The sequence below is a fragment of the Ranitomeya variabilis genome, chromosome 4 (genome assembly GCF_051348905.1).
Source record: "Ranitomeya variabilis isolate aRanVar5 chromosome 4, aRanVar5.hap1, whole genome shotgun sequence".
NCBI lineage: Eukaryota > Metazoa > Chordata > Amphibia > Anura > Dendrobatidae > Ranitomeya > Ranitomeya variabilis.
This window is the reverse complement of record NC_135235.1, coordinates 58,215,364-58,232,645: the sequence shown is the minus strand read 5'-3', so window position 1 is coordinate 58,232,645 and position 17,282 is coordinate 58,215,364. Positions and strand designations below refer to the sequence as shown.

At 45.3% G+C, this 17,282-nt stretch overlaps 1 protein-coding gene across 1 annotated transcript in view; it reads left to right on the top strand.

Annotated features, from left to right (window-relative positions):
- Positions 1-10,930, top strand: part of LOC143769743 (kinesin-like protein KIF11) — a 45,961-nt gene extending 35,031 nt beyond the window's left edge. The window contains 5 exon segments of the mRNA XM_077258572.1: positions 2,657-2,939; positions 4,260-4,482; positions 4,568-4,725; positions 9,948-10,052; positions 10,547-10,930. Of these exon segments, the coding sequence (XP_077114687.1) occupies positions 2,657-2,939; positions 4,260-4,482; positions 4,568-4,725; positions 9,948-10,052; positions 10,547-10,675 (898 nt within the window). The 3' untranslated portion in view covers positions 10,676-10,930.
- Positions 10,931-17,282: the final 6,352 nt, after the last annotated feature.

The following is a 17,282-nucleotide window of genomic DNA, read 5'->3' as shown; positions in this document are numbered from 1 at the left end:
AGAGTGGTGAGGAAGATCAAACAAGAGGGAGTTCCAACCATCCTAATTGCACCGGACTGGCCCAGACGCACATGGTACACCGACATCGTACAACTCACAGCAGACGCCCCTTGGCGTCTCCCCGACCGCCACTATCTTCTATCACAAGGCCCGTTCTACCACCAGAACTCAGGGGCTCTCAATTTGACGGCGTGGCCCTTGAGACCTGGGTTCTAACCCAGGCAGGGCTCTCGACGGACGTCATTGGAACCATGATCAGAGCACGGAAACCAGCCTCTGCCAAGATTTATTACCGTACCTGGAAAGCTTTCTTTACCTGGTGCGAATCTCGTGGCCAGATCCCACTCCCTTATTCCCTACCCAAAGTACTTGGTTTTCTCCAATTGGGTCTGGAGGCCAGGCTGTCATTGGGCTCGCTTAAGAGCCAGGTGTCAGCCCTCTCAGTGCTTTTTCAAAGGCGCATTGCTACCAAGCCGCAAGTAAGGACTTTCCTTCAGGGGGTTTCCCGATTGGTTCCCCCTACAGACGACCACTAGAAACGTGGGACCTCAACCTGGTCCTGACAGCATTGCAGGAACCACCCTTCGAACCCCTTAAGGAGGTCCCGCTCCGCCTTCTTGCCCAGAAGGTGGTTTTCCTGGTGGCAATCACCTCGCTACGCAGGGTGTCTGAACTGACAGCACTCTCCTGCAGACGGCCGTTCCTGGCTTTTCACCAGGACAAGGTAGTTCTTCGTACGGTCCCATCCTTCCTTCCGAAGGTTGTGTCCGACTTCCACCACAATGAGGAAATTTCACTACCATCCCTTTGTCCGGTTCCGGTTCATAGAGTGGAGAAGGCTCTGCATACGCTTGACCTTGTCAGGGCATTGCGTATATACGTGTCTAGGACTGCGTCCTTCCGGAGGTCTGATTCTCTTTTCCTCCTTCCGGAAGGCGGCCACAAGGGTCTGCCAGCTTCCAAAGCTACCTTTGCCAGGTGGATCAAATCCACCATACAAGAGGCCTACCGCCTTAAGAATTTTCCTCTTCCAGCCGGTATTACGGCACACTCTACAAGGGCGGTAGGGGCCTCCTGGGCCATTCGGCACCAGGCTTTGGCACAACAAGTGTGTAAGGCGGCCACTTAGACTAGCTTACACACGTTTACTAAACACTACAGGGTTCATACCCAGTCCTCAGCGGACGCGAGCCTGGGTAGATGTGTCCTGCAGGCGGCGGTGCTCTAAGTATAGGGGCCTGTCTGCACAATATTCGTCCATTGCTTCCCACCCAGGGACTGCTTTAGGATGTCCCATGGTCCTGTGTCCCCCAATGAGGCGACAGAGTAAAGGAGATTTTTGTGTACTCACCGTAAAATCTCTTTCTCTTAGCCTCTAATTGGGGGACACAGCTCCCACCCTGTTGCCCTTTCCGGGCCGTTGTAACTGTTGAGTTCTCATATTGTTTTCTTGAGCTCGTACATAGTTGCTTTCTTACAGGCATAATTATGTTATTCATGTTACATAGTTGCCTTCTTACAGGCATAATTATGTTATTCATGTTACGTTCCTCCTACTGCTTTTGCACAAAACTGGAGAAGGCTGATGCCGTCCAGGGGTGTATACTGCACAGGAGGAGCCACAGTTAATCTTTTTCAGATTATGCATAGTGTCGCCTCCTAGTGGACAGCAGCATAGCACCCATGGTCCTGTGTCCCCCAATTAGAGGCTAAGCGAAAGAGATTTTACGGTGAATACACAAAAATCTCCTTTTTGGTTCTTACCGTAAAATCTTTCTTGGAGCCTTCATTGGGGGACACAGCACCCTCCCTTGAAGTTATACCGTGTTGGCTAACGTGCCGTTGTTGTGGGTTGGTACATAGGTTGAGTTTTATATTACGTGTTCCTACTACTGCTTTTGCACCAACTGAGGTGCCTGGTGCCTGTCGGAGGGTGTATACTGCCGGGGAGGAGTTACTTCTTTATTTGCATAGTGTCAGCCTCCTAGTGACAAAAAGCATACACCCATGGTTACCTGTGTCCCCCAATGAAGGCTCCAAGAAAGATTGTGTGTCCACCCGATCGTTGCCATTGGAGGGGCCATTGCGTCCCCACGCTTACTACTCATATCGGCAGGGATCTGACCACCATCTTCGCTAGAGGCACCAGAAGCAGCCACTCAACAATCACTGCCAGCTTATGACACCTTGCCTGATACGGTAAGAGTTATATTTTCAAGTACATCATAGTATGCACTGGTGTGATACCATGAATTGCGGCCATCTGATTTCAGTGTGAGTCTATCCTTGGTGCATTTACAACAGGCAAATCCGTTATCACATTAGGACCTCTTACATGTTTTATTATATACATTTAGACGTGCATTAAACAGTGTAAGGGGTAAAGTAGGCGAGGAGCCCACTTAATAATCAGCAAATTGTTACATCATAGGCACTTGTAGCGCGGTATTTGTGTTATATAGTTGTTTTTATTTTTTGGCAGAGGGGGCACAGTATCTGCCTAATACCTGCAGCACTTGTACCTGTATCAGTTGTAGCGCCAGTGTGTTCTATTACTAATCGTTATAGAGAATGGTTATGTGGCTTCTGATGTGAATGCAGACATTAGACACGGTCGAGTGCGCTGCCCAGTAATCCGACTTTTGCATTTTTCTTGCATTGTTACATCGGAAGCCATTGAACTTACTTCAAGTCATCACAAGGTATCGGTAGACCAGAGTGGAGCTGTAGCCAGCGAGATCCGGCAACTATCAGGATTCAACATGAGGACCATAGATGAATCCAACAGCCTGTGTGAGAAGCTGAGCGGCAACATCACTGCCCTATCTCGGGACATGGAGAGCTGGTGTGAGACCACCAGAACCAAGATGTCTTCCATTATGGAACAGCACAACTGCTACTTACAGGATACAAAAGCCCAGCTTCAAAGCTTCCACACGGCAAGTCCCCGGTCACATTGCGCAGCATTGCACATTCTTATAGTAATCATGTAGACACTGGCCATGCAAATGCTTAAAGGGCTATTCCTAATGTAATCCCCCTATCTGCAGGATGTATGTGTTTGGGGGTCTAACCACGTGCTATGAAGAAAATGGGGCTGCAGTCATTGTGAATGCTGTAGAAGCCGAGGGCCGTCTCCATGTGCAACCAATGCTCCATTCTTGGGTTATGGGGGTCCACAGTGGTTCAGACGCACAATTGGAAAGTTTAGGGGTCTGTGCTGATGTGTCTTAGGAGATCTCGTAGAAAATGAGTGGAGTTGCGTGTGCTCAAACACCACTCCATTCACACGGGGTCTTCGAAGCACTGGTTCTACGGATTGGTGGGGAATCCTAGCATTCGTCTCTCTTCTCTCTTCATCCCCAGCGCTTTGGAAGTTATACCCTGTCTGTAACTTCTAAACTTGGTACAACTTTGGGGCCAGTTTCCGCATTCCTTGGCTATGTTATTGCCAGGGGACCTCTTTCCATACATTGGATGCAGCAAGTGAAAAGTGTTCCTACATGCTCAAACTGTGGAGAGAAAAACACCGGCTCTCCCTTAGGCTAGGTTCAGATTGCGTTAGGGCAATCCGTTTAGCGCTCAGCGCTAGTGGATTGCGCTAACGCAATGTCTTTTTCGGGGTCACGTTAAACTTCCCCGCTAGCAGCAGCGTCCGAGGCGTGCCACAAAAGAACGGCACATCGCTAGCGCGTGCCGAACATGGCACGCGCTAACAATGCGCGTTAACATTGCTGGCAATGGGAGCGCTAACGGACGCGTTGCACGGCGTTAATTTCACCGTGCAACGCTGTCCGTTAGCGCTCACACCAAAACGCAATGAGAACCTAGCCTTATTTGTTGAGAATGAGGAAGCCCCATGCCACTGCCCAGTGTCTGTAGATGCAAGTTCAAGGGGAAAAAAGGTTCCAGGTTCTAGATTAAACTGCAGGTAAAATTGTGAATTTTATTGTTAATCCATTAAAAAGATATATACATTACAGAAATAAAAAAACCTCTGTGAAACCAACGCGTTTCGAAAGCCAAACATTCTTCATCTTAATACCAAACCAGGATTAATAATGGTGTTCGAAAAGCGTTGGTTTCACAGAGGTCTCCCCGTTATTTATTTCTGTAATGTATATATCTTTTTAATGGATTAACAATAAAATCACCAATTGGATCTGGCAGCTTTTTTTTTTTTTTTCTCTTTCCTTGACCATTTATTCCTACTTGCTGACATGTTGCAGGTGAATTGCCACATTTGCTTTCTCCTGCAGGGTATGGTCGATGGCTGCACCTCCTCAGTGGCTGGGATTACAGACATGGTGAACCGGCAGAAGCTTGCACAGGAGGCAGCTGTAGCCAACCTATCTGAACAGGTCAAGAGCGGGAAGGAACTGATTGAGGAGCAGCAGCTGGAGCTTCACGAGCAAACTCAGGCCGCTCTGGATAAAACCAATTCTTACATTAATGAAGAACTCCAAAATTACCTACCAACAGGTGAGCAACCAAGAAACCACAAGCCTTCCTCTTGGGTGTTAAATCTGCGTTTTATACTGGGGACTTTCATTCCTTTCTGTTGCAGGTGTCACTCCCCAGAGGAGAGAGTATATTTTCCCCAATTCTCTTATAAAGTCACAACCAAGAGATGTCCTCCTGGAGCAGTTCAGGAAGCGGCGGCAGGAAGAGCTACAAGCTGCTGTCAACAGTGTGGTCTCCATATCTGAGGAGCCTGTGGACCAGGTGAGCAGAAGGGAACAGTTGGCAAAGTGGCACCGGTAACTGCGGAAAGGGGGCTGTGACTGAATAGTATGTTGCCAGCAGAGCACTCAGGCCCGACAGTCATCGCCACACTTTTTCCGTGGTTTTTAATTTTTTTTATTATACTTGTGGTACATAACGTGCCAATTTCATAGTTTTTACTGCAAATTTTCCTGCTTGTGATCAAAATGGCTTGGCATCATAAACTCGCATAAATTCCGACATATTTTTTTTTATGCATCAAAAATGCTGAACATAACCTAAAGGTTTTCTCTTCTTGAGTGACGGTGACTGTGCCGGCCTGCGGGATCATAAGCTTTAGAAGCTGGACCGAGACAATCTGGAGAAGCAGGACTAATCCGGTGCTGCCCTCCGCCGGCTTCACCCTGTAGATGATTACACTTATGCGAGGAGAGTCCTGTCAATCTACAAGAGCAGAGCAGGGATAAGCCAACAGTGGGCGACACTAGTCCCCTCTCCGGCTATCAGGGTGGGTTTGATTTAAATCTAACTGATTTAAATCACGATTTAAATCACTAGTCAGTAAGGCTTGATTTAAATCAGTGATTTAAATCAAAGTTTCTACCTAAACTAGTTCTTGCTACTTTAACATGCAAGTAGATGAAGATTTTTAGAATCACTTTTTATATTACTTTTTTCTCCCCAGTTTAATGGGTTAATCATTCATATTTGGACACCACTGTTCTGTTGTACTTAGGAAGGAGAAAAATAATCCTGACCTTAATAACAATTTAAATAGATTTATTCAACTGAAACAATAACAACATTACAGCATAAGTTATTTGCTTAAACAAACATCCATGTTTGTTAACTAATTTGGCTAAACAAAATATATATATATTTTAAGAAACTTAGACTGTCAGCCCAGCCGACACATGAAAAACTTAAATACTACTGTCCCTGCTGTCCTCTGTAGCTCACTTGTCGTCATCTTCATCATCATCTTCTTCTTTGTTCCTATTCATAATCTGGAAAAGAAAAACAAGCTTTCCTGCTTTATTGGGTCCCAACCGATTTCTCAATTTAGAATGAATGAGTCCAAAGGAAGAGAATATTCTTTCAACGCCTGCAGAAGAAGCTACTTCTGTTAAAAGTGAAATCATTACTTGAACAGTCTCTAAATCCAAGCGCTTAAGTGACTTCCACCAGTTTACTGGTGTGACCTTCCTTAAAATATCTTAAGCAAACATATACCGTATTTTTCGGACTACAAGACGCACTTTTTCCCCCCCAAAAAAAGGGGGGAAAATGGGGGGTGCGTCTAATAGTCGCAATGCAGGCTTACCGTGGCGGCAGAGGTGCGGTGGCAGAGGTGCGGCGGCAGAGGTGTGGCAGCAGAGGTACGGAGATGAGGAGGCGCAGTGAGCGGGGTCCCTTTTCCCGGTGAGGTGATGCAGCAGCCCGGTAAGGCAGCAGAGTCGGGTGAATCCTGATGTTATCGGTGGGCGCGGCCATCTTCCTGAGGCCGCGCGTTCGCAGATGGAGCTCTGCTGCCCGGGGCTCCAGGAAAATGGCCGCGGGATGCCGCGCGTGCGCAGATGGGGATCGCGGCGGCCATTTTCCTGAAGCCCCGGGCAGCAGAGCTCCATCTGCGAACGCGCGGCCTCAGGAAGATGGCCGCGCCCACCGATATCAACAGGATTCACCCGGCTCTGCTGCATTACCGGGCTGCTGCAGCTGCATCACCTCACCGGACTTTGGACTCTGTATACTCCATCCTTTTGCTTCCCAGGATGGGTGCAGCAAGGTTCAGGAAGGATCTCGTGGGCACATGGACTGGAGATGATGGAGGTAGTGGTGTACATTGTGAAGCGAGTATTCCACAGGCGCTCAGATGTCTGAGTCCTTGCCGCTTCCCGGCGCTCCTCAGCACCGCATGGCACGGCCGGCTCTCCGCCTCCACCAGGGCTCGCAGCAGTACAGAGGCGCTTTTCCCGCAGTGTCCGGTCATGGCGGCTGTGTCTCGGTAGCGGAGCTCCTCACTTATTACCGGCTTCTGAAATAATTATTGCGCTGAGGAGCGCCGGGAAGCGGCAAGGACTCAGACATCTGAGCTCCTGTGGAATACTCGCTTCACAATGTACACCACTACCTCCATCATCTCCAGTCCATGTGCCCATGAGATCCTTCCATCACCTCACCGGGGAAAGGGACCCTGCCCACGCCATACCTCTCACTGTGCCTCCTCATCCCAGCTCCTGTTGGTAACCACTGCTGCCACCCTCCCATGGACACCAGGCCGTGGCGTCGCCCACCTAAGCAGGAAGGGACCCTGCTCAGGTGCACGCCGTACCGCATCACCCCACCTCTGCCGCCACCATGCCTCCTGTGACCCTGCTCTGCCACCACCAGCCCTCAGGTAAGATACTGTAAATTCGGACAATAAGACGGACCCCCATCTTATAAAAAATCTTTTTTTCTGCAATTTTCACCCCAAATTTGGGGTGCGCCTTATGGTCCGGTGCGTCTTATAGTCCGCAAAATACGGTATTTCTTGAATGGTTCCCCCTTAGCTCTGAAGTTTATTATAGTTGGCATTAAAGATGGATGATTGCTGGATACCCATGTTATAGCTAACTCCTCTTCCTCAGCACTTAGGTTTTGACCCTGATATTGGATATTGACAATATTTGCCAAAAAATGAGCTGGAGTCAGTGCTTGTCCCATTCGTTTGTTTACTGCTTGTAATTTAATTCTGTCCATGTGTAGTTCTGTTTTTAAGTGTTCAATCAGTTCCTTCCAAATTTCAACAGCATCCGCAATAAAACAGCTATTTTTCTGTATTTTGTTTAAAGCTTGAGAGATGGGTTTCAGGAAGCTCAGCATATGTTCAACATTTCTCTTAAGCCCAATGTTGAGGATTTTGGCCGTGACAGTGCCATCTATTTTATCTCGATTTTCTTCACAAAGTGTCATCAGAATAGGCCAGTTTTTGATATACTGCTCAAAACAGTCCACCACAGAGTTCCATCTAACATTTTGTGGGAGCGTTAGCTTGGTTCCACCCATCCTTTTCAGAGCTGCTGCAGCAAAATGATTATTACGGAAGTATTTAGCAATTTCAACAACATTAGCCTTTATTTCTGGAACACTTAAGTCTTTGGCTAAGAGGTGAAGCAAATGAGCACTGCAACCATATGTTATTAGCAGCTTTGTATTCCCTCCCTGCTCTTCTAAATCTCTTCTCATCTTGGATACGTTTGCAGCATTGTCAGTGACCAAACTGCGTACTAGACATTTGAATTTTTGTTCACATGTCGTTATAGCTTTTACTGCCACTTCTTGTAAGTATTCTGCTGTGTGTGCATTTCCTGACGTATCAGTTGTTTGTGCAAGGAAGACTTTACCTTCTTCTGTTGTTATACAAGCACATACAATAGGATCATTGTGGACATTACTCCACCCATCAACACTTAGGTTAACAATTTTACCCTCCAGAGCTGTTGCACATTGCTCCATTTCTCTGTCATACACTTGATCCAGCAGTTTCCCTGCAACATCAGCTCTGCTGGGTGGACTATATCCTGGTCTCAGTGACTGAACCATATTAATGAAATGTGGGTTCTCAGTCAGACGGAAAGAAGAGTTCTTGCAGAAATAAACTGGGCAATTTTTTCATCAATCAACTCTTTTTCTAATGTGCTAGTTCTTATCACAAACCTATCTATGGTGGTTCCAGGAGGTAAAGGTTTTTTCTTCCTTTTGGGTGATGGTGGTATGTGGCTGTGGGTGTCTGATGATGATGCTGCTGCTAATGAAGCACTATCCTGGATGGATAACTCTGAAACTGTAGAACAGGATGATGGTGATCTTGGAGGTGGATAGTTTCCATAATCCATGAATTCCCCTAAACAAAAAAAGTCAATGCTGTTATTTTATTGTTTATACAATTTCTGCTCATTGTACACAACACATCACTGCCCCTGCCCCAAAAGGAATATTTGTTTTTCTTCATAACCGTACCAAATGACAGTAACATGCAGTAATAATAAGAAATATAATTTTTCTCACACATGACAGTTCAGTCTTTAGAAATAGGATTCAATAAATGTTTACCAACCTGAAGATCCTGCCTGTTCAGAAGTGTTTCTTTGGTCATCTTCGTCACCGCACTTCTCATGATGTTGCCTCATTCGCGCCACCAGGCCTTGCATCTTTGTTGCATCGTTTGCATTTTGCACGCATGCCTGCCTTACCGATAGGCGAAGGATCTTCATTAAAATATTCCCAAACTGGGTCTCTTTTACGGCCTGCTGCCATTATAAGGAAAGAATGTAATAAACCTCAGATCGTATCGTACACACAAACAGATCCAGACTTGTCTGTCTGTGGCTATGCTGCAGTATTGTGCTCAAAGTTTCACTTTCATTTTCTTGTCTGCTTGCCCTTCCGCCTCCTCACACTTAGATTCACATTCTTCTTGTGTTGTGCAGATCTATTCCACTCCAAACAATCAGAAACATATTGTCTAACTTCTTGGACTTGGCACTGAAGGGGTTGATTCTGTATTCATAGGTTTGTAGAACAATAGGATTAAGGTCTTTTTCTCAACTCTGTTCATGTTGTAACATTTTTGCCGTGAAGAAGAGGCTGGGACCTCTGCGGAGTCAAATTCAGTTTTGAGAACTGCGTAAGTAAAGCAAGCGTCTGTGATAATATAGGAGAGAAACTGCCCACTAATCCTACAGAAACCTCTGGAAGAGCATGGCATTGTGAATGTTACACATATACAGCCTTTATTCTACTGAGATAAACAACTCAGCTTTATCTCATGATGGAAGAACCTTTGGATGGTAAAATATTTTCCTCAAAAAGCAGTTTATTGAAAAAAATCCGATTTAAATCAAAAAAATCCGATTTAAATAAAAAAAATCCGATTTTTTTTATTTTATTTTTTTTTAAAACATTGATTTTTATCCACCCTGCCGGCTATGATCCCCATCCAAATCTTCAAATGTTTTCTCTGAAATTCCACAACTTTTAAGAGAAAGATATAGGTGATTTCCACACTGACTCCTGCTGCCTGTCGTTTGGGCCTCATTGATCGACAGGTTCCGTTTTAATCCTCCGTAGGTTTAGAGGGAGCACGGATTATTTGTATTAACCCTTTGCTCTCAATAGATTTGACAAATCTTTTCCAGTCCTATAAGACATGTCCATTATTCTGATTCATTCTTTCTCAGGACTCCCTTGAAGATGAACCAGCCGTTAATGACAGCATAAGCGAGAAGTCCATCATAGATGTCAATGTTGTTTGCCAGGAAAATGGTGGCGTTCCCTTTTTCAAAGTAAGACCCTGTCCTGAAAATTTGCTTCAATCATTTTGAGTATAATTTCTACCAAAATTTGTGTTCTTGTTGTTCACAAATTCTACAAAGAGCAATTTAAAAAAAGTTGAAAGACAAGACGATGAGCAGAAGTTCACTTTAAAGGAAACCCGTCTCCTCCAGAAACCCTATCTGCAGATATAGTGCTAATCTGCAGCTTAATGGCGCAAACTCTGTGTAGTTGGCTTACTGGAGCAGCGGCTACAGGTAGAAAATGTTATATTCTCCCTGCAGCTGCATGCTTCCAGTCATCAGGGCAGAGCATTGATCGACAACCTTCTCTGCACGCCGCATTACTGCCAGTCACATTCCGGGGAGTGTTCAGTGTGCACTGTGTAGCTAGCAGTAACTAACCGCTCCCAAGTGGGGGGAGCCCTGTAATAAATTCAGAATTCTTGAAGAATAAAGTACATGAGATTTGTAACCCAGTTTTGATTTTCTCCCTTATTTAACAGCTAAAGAAAAGACACAAAAGAGAAAAGGAAAACAAAGCGAACTTGACAATCCTGGAGCGGTTGAAGCATACAGAAGACGGAGAGACCTCAATCCCCAGATCCAAACTGCCCCTGAGGAGCCAGAACTGAGCGGCGACTCTCCTCCTCCTGTACATAGTCGTCTGTCTTACCAAGAATAATTTTAAATTGTTTTAAAACTTTTTCTTGTCTTTTTTGTGTTTTTAGTCTAACATTTCTTCTGGACTTTCTTTATTCTTGTTGTGTTCACGTGACCTTTTTATCTGTTTATACCTCACACCTCACCATCCATTGTTGGCAGCTGATTATTTTTATTGTTTAAATAAATGTTACTTTCCAGATTATTAATTAAAATATCTAAATATATATTTAAAGATGTCGGTGTGGTAGAATGATAGCAAGTGGGCCTGATACTTTGATTTATCTATGGCAAAAACAAGATTTGGTGTTAACTTAAAGGGGTATTTTCATCTTGAGACATTTATGATGGATCATGTGTTTTGGATTTTGGATGGAAACTTCATCTCAATGTGGAAGTGAGTGGTACTGGAATATAGATAGATAGATAGATAGATAGATACTAGATGGTGGCCTGATTCTAACGCATCGGGTATTCTAGAATATGCATGTCCACATAGCATATTGCACAGCCCACGTGGTATACTGCCCAGCCACGTAGTAGATTGCCCAGCCACGTATGTAACAGGTTAAAAAATAAACCTATACTCCCCTTCCGAGGGCCCATTGTAGTGCTGTCGCCTGTGTGCGGTGCACGCGGCAGCTTCCGGTCCCAGGGTTGCTATGAGCGCAGGACCTGTGATGATGTCGCGGTCACATGACCGTGATGTCATTGAAGGTCCTTCTCGCATAGCATCTTTGGAACAGGAACCTGCGGCTTGCACTGCCGAGGACAGCACCCACGTCTGAGGGTGAGAATAACCTTTTTTTTTTATTAGCATTTTAACATTAGATCGTTTTACTATTGCTGCTGCATATGCAGCATCAATAGTAAAAAGTTGGTCACACAGGGTTAATAGCTGCATAACCGGAGTGCGTTACACCGTGCTCCGGTAACGCTGGCATTAACCCTGAGTGAGGGCTGACTGGAGGGGAGTATGGAGCGGGCACTGACTGCGGGGAGGAAAGAGCGGCCATATTGCCGCCGGACTGTGGCCGTCGCTGATTGGTCGTGGGTGTTTTACCACGACCAATCAGTGACTTTGATTCTATGACAGACAGAGGCCGCGACCAATGAATATCCGTGACAGAAGGACAGACAGAAAGACGGAAGTGACCCTTAGACCATTATATAGTAGATAAATATATTTACACATTTTTTATTTTATTTTTTTACTATGCGATCTTTCTGTTCTTGCTCAGTCTTGAGCATAAAAACGTTAGAAAATCTCACTTGCCTATAGAAAGAAGTGATCAGATTTCTTATTAGAAATAACACCGATTGCATAAATGTTTTTTAGCGAGCAGCAAGGTCTGATTCGTCTATACAAGGTAATTCTCACTCTTGCCATTGATCTACTGAAGAAAACGTATGTCTGAACAGTGCTGAGAAATGAGCTGTCTAATCTCTATTACTCCGTGGTGTTCACCGTCCTGCAGCTCCTGTTATTAGCATAAGATACAATACTAAAATCAAGAATAATTTAATATATGTGTATATGATATACTAGTGCCCATAACTATCTGGCTGCCATAATAAATAATTTAAATATCTCTATCCATAAGATCAAAAAAAACGCCCAGTATGAAAGCAAGTAAATAAAAATTATTAAAAAGAGTGTATTATATAAAATGTGCCACAATGTGCATAATATAAAATAGAAAAGACAAGCAAAAATTAAGTGGTAGTGCAATAGGTATGAGTGCAAACCAATGCAAAAGTGCTTTAAAGTGTTAATTAACGGTGCTCCATATCGTACTGGCGGTCCATATTTATCTACCTACATATATTAGAAGTAAGTGTCTCTTTACATCGCCTATTAACACTTTAAAGCACATTTGCATTGGTTTGCACTCATACCTATTGCACTACCACTTAATTTTTGCTTGTCTTTTCTATTTTATATTATGCACATTGTGGCACATTTTATATATATATTACACTCTTTTTAATAATTTTTATTTACTTACTTTCATATTGGGCGTTTTTTTGACCTTATGGATATGTAGCTCCCCCACTGCCGCAGGGCCGAGGGGTACCCGGTACCGGGCCTCTGAGTCTCTGCTCTGGGGTTGTCACGGTGGCTAGACCCGGTCCGTGACCCTGCTGAGGGGCGTACAGTGATAGGTGTAGATGGTGATGTTGCGGTGCAGTGTAGGTTGTAAATAACGAGGACACCAGGTTGCAGTCTCTTTACCTCTTTACTGAAGATCTCTGGGTCCTCAGTCCAGAATCCAGATAACCAGGCTGCGCAAGTCCGGCCGGTCCAATGGCACCTCCAGAGTTCTCTTAACAGGTGGAAATCTCTGCCTTCCTTCTAGCGCTAGGTGTTGCGGTCCTTCCCTGCTGTGCTTACGGAAAGTCCCCACAACTGTTGTGTCCGTTTCTTAAGTTCCCTCACAACTCGATTAGATGACGTTCTGCTAATCCTCCGTCCCTCCCTGATGTTACGGTTAGGACGGCACCCGTATGACGGGCAGGCTCGGAGCTCTTTCGGGACCCTAGAGTCGCCCCTCTCCACAAGTTGCCCCCCAAGACTGCATAGGTGATTTAGATGAGACAGCCCGCCTAAGACTGACTGTCCTGCCGTTGGTTTGAAGTATTGCTTGGAGCTAGATATACAGTTAGGTCCATATATATTTGGACAGAGACAACATTTTTCTAATTTTGGTTATAGACATTGCCACAATGAATTTTAAACAAAACAATTCAGATGCAGTTGAAGTTCAGACTTTCAGCTTTCATTTAAGGGTATCCACATTAAAATTGGATGAAGGGTTTAGAAGTTTCAGGTCCTTAATATGTGCCACCCTGTTTTTAAAGGGACAAAAAGTAATTGGACAGATTCAATAATTTTAAATAAAATGTTTATTTTTAGTGCTTGGTTGAAAACCCTTTGTTGGCAATGACTGCCTGAAGTCTTGAACGCATGGACATCACCAGACGCTGTGTTTCCTCCTTTTTGATGCTCTGCCAGGCCTTCACTGCAGTGGTTTTCAGTTGCTGTTTGTTTGTGGGCCTTTCTGTCTGAACTTTAGTCTTTAACAAGTGAAATGCATGCTTAATTGGGTTGAGATCAGGTGACTGACTTGGCCATTCAGGAATATTCCACTTCTTTGCTTTAATAAACTCCTGGGTTTCTTTGGCTTTATGTTTTGGGTCATTGTCCATCTGTAGTATGAAACGACGACCAATCAGTTTGGCTGCATTTGGCTGGATCTGAGCACACAGTATGTCTCGGAATACCTCAGAATTCATTCGGCTGCTTCAGTCCTGTGTCACATCATCAATAAACACTAGTGACCCAGTGCCACTGGCAGCCATGCATGCCCAAGCCATCACACTGCCTCCGCCGTGTGTTACAGATGATGTGGTATGCTTAGGATCATGAGCTGTACCACGCCTTCGCCATACTTTTCTCTTTCCATCATTCTGGCAGAGGTTGATCTTGGTTTCATCTGTCCAAAAAATGTTCTTCCAGAACTGTGCTGGCTTTTTTAGATGTTTTTTAGCAAATTCCAGTCTAGCCTTTTTATTCTTGATGCTTATGAGTGGCTTGCACCGTGTAGTGAACCCTCTGTATTTACTTTCATGCAGTCTTCTCCTTATGGTAGATTTGGATATTGATACGCCGACCTCCTGGAGAGTGCTGTTCACTTGGTTGGCTGTTGTGAAGGGGTTTCTCTTCACCATGGAGCTTATTCTGCGATCATCCACCACTGTTGTCTTCCGTGGGCGCCCAGGTCTTTTTGCATTGATGAGTTCACCAGTGCTTTCTTTCTTTCTCAGGATGTACCAAACTGTATATTTTGCCACTCCTAATATTGTAGCAATTTCTCGGATGGGTTTTTTCTGTTTTCGCAGCTTAAGGATGGCTTGTTTCACCTGCATGGAGAGCTCCTTTGACCGCATGTTTACTTCACAGCAAAACCTTCCAAATGCAAGCACCACACTTCAAATCAACTCCAGACCTTTTATCTGCTTAATTGAGAATGACATAACGAAGGGATTACCCACACCTGTACATGAAATAGCCTTGGAGTCAATTGTCCAATTACTTTTGGTCCCTTTAAAAACAGGGTGGCACATGTTAAGGAGCTGAAACTCCTAAACCCTTCATCCAATTTTAATGTGGATACCCTCAAATGAAAGCTGAAAGTCTGAACTTCAACTGCATCTGAATTGTTTTGTTTAAAATTCATTGTGGTAATGTCTATAACCAAAATTAGAAAAATGTTGTCTCTGTCCAAATATATATGGACCTAACTGTATAAATACTTCCTCGGCGTTCCGGCCGCCGGTTGTGCGCCTCAGTAGGATGTTGCCTCGGTCTTACAGCACGACTCCTACGGGTATTTCTCCTCTTGCTTTGATCTCGTTTCTCACTCAGCACAATATATCTCGCTTCTAATCCTTTCTTAGGGCACCGCCGCTATGCTGAGCAGGCACGGTCCCATGACATTCTTCCTTGTAGCCAGGCCTCTGTCAGGGTCCCAAACCTGACAGGGACCCTACCGAATCTTTCCCCACAACACCCTCTGCCACCAGGTGTTGTCTGGTCCAACCCAGTCAGCTTTCTGCCTAACTTCCTGCTTGACCCCCAGTTTTACCCACAGTGGTGAGGAGTGGCCTAATAAATAGAACCCTTAGCTCCCCCTGGAGGCCCGGCTGTGAAATGTATTGGTGTATGTGATACCTGATCAGATGAACTCCTTCAGTGCCATCAGATGTACCATAGCCCCCCTTAGCGGCGGAGCCACAGTACTGCAACGACCAGGACTCTGGGGCGCTGCACTCCCCCCCGGTTAAATCCAGTACACCGGGACTGGGAAGAAAACAACAATACAGGTTAGCAAAAAGACATACAATTTTTGTGAGTGCAATAACAGTAAGCATATTTAAACAGGCTTCCCTTTATGGGAGGTGAGGACACTTGAACGTTACAAAACATGGTTAAATATTATAGCAACATGCTATAGATAACTTTCTTTTACCCAACCGGGTATTCTACTTAGTGCAAAATCGTTGAACAATAATTTAACATTGTCTTTAAGGATGTACACTCTAAATCCACTAAAGACCTTCTTATAACACATTATAAGGCAATTAACTTCATACTCCTTCTTTAAATCTGCAGGACCGCCTGTCCTAGATGCTCCAGACCTACTGCCTCTCCTTTCTTTACAGGACCGCCCCTTTCAGCCCGGGCCTACTGCCTTTTCAACTACTATACACAGTATAGAACATAACATTCACTTTCAGTTTGGAATCACTGAGCCATCTCTATCTGGCTCCTAAGAGGACTCACCACTAACCCCTACGGGTTCACTTCCTGTCCTCATCCTTCTATTAACATTATTGAACATTTTTCCCATTTAACCAGCTAGGTACATTTAACTCTAACATATCAGCATTATCACTTTCTCTTTTTCAAGACATTATTGCCACCCAACTGTCTTAAGGCAATACGGTTCATCAACGCAATACGTGAACATCCCCTTTAAGAGGGGATCAAGTCTCTATGAGGTAGCACATCTTCTCAAACTACCAGTCCATACTCAGCAAAGGTTCCGGTGCGGTATCTTCGCAAAGAGTCCTTCTTTTTTGTAACACCAGTAAGGAGCACCTTTAAGAAGGTGCAAACTATTTACAAGAAGTTTGTATCATGCATTGTTCATGATCCAGCAGTTCTTTCAGTGATGAATAAACAGGAAACAAAACAAAAAGCAGAAGAAGGGATCCCGGGTAAACAAAGGGATCCCTTTAAGAATAACCCAGGTCGGGTTTAAAGTAGCAAAAAGCAGGGAAACAAACAGTTAACTATGTACAGTTTCAGGTTTCCGAGGTTTAGTTGGACGGCTTCCAGGGCTGCACCTGGCACTTAACCCTTCTTGGCCTGGGCAAAGTGAGGTCCAGGGTTACACCCAGTGCTGGACAAACGCCGTTAATCCGTCTTTCATGTACAGTTAAATCATGCGCAGCGATGGAGGTCCGCGCAGCTTGAGTAGGGGCACTTGCTGCAGCAGAGGTAGCGGCTGCTGCAAGATCAGTCACTGGAACGGAATCAGCAGCTGTGGCACTAGCAGTCACTGGAGTGGTGTCGGTCGTCAGGGCAGGGTCGTCCTTCATACCTGCTTCAGACGTGGTCCCTCCGGTGCCGGTCTGCTCCGCCTCCGCTGGGGTCTGGAACGCTGGTTGCGGGGCCTTGCGCTGCGGCGTTGTCATCTCCGTTTGCAGCATCTCGCTTTCCGGCAGGGCCTTGCTTTCTGGCTTCGGAGCGCTGGAACTTCTTTCTTGCTCCGGACCAGACAAGGCTGCCAACAGACGTCTGATGAGGCTCCCGATAAAGGTCTTCTTCCACCCGGCCTCAGTGCTCAGCTGCGTCCGCCGGAGTTGGTCGCCGAGCTCCTCCACTCCGGCCTGCAGGAAGTGAGAGCCAACAGGTGATGCCTGGCCGCGGTATCTCTCTGGGTAGCTGGGGGAGTCCTCTGCTCCGACCCCACGCTCCGGCTCCGGGCGGCTCGCCATGGCGTCTCCCAC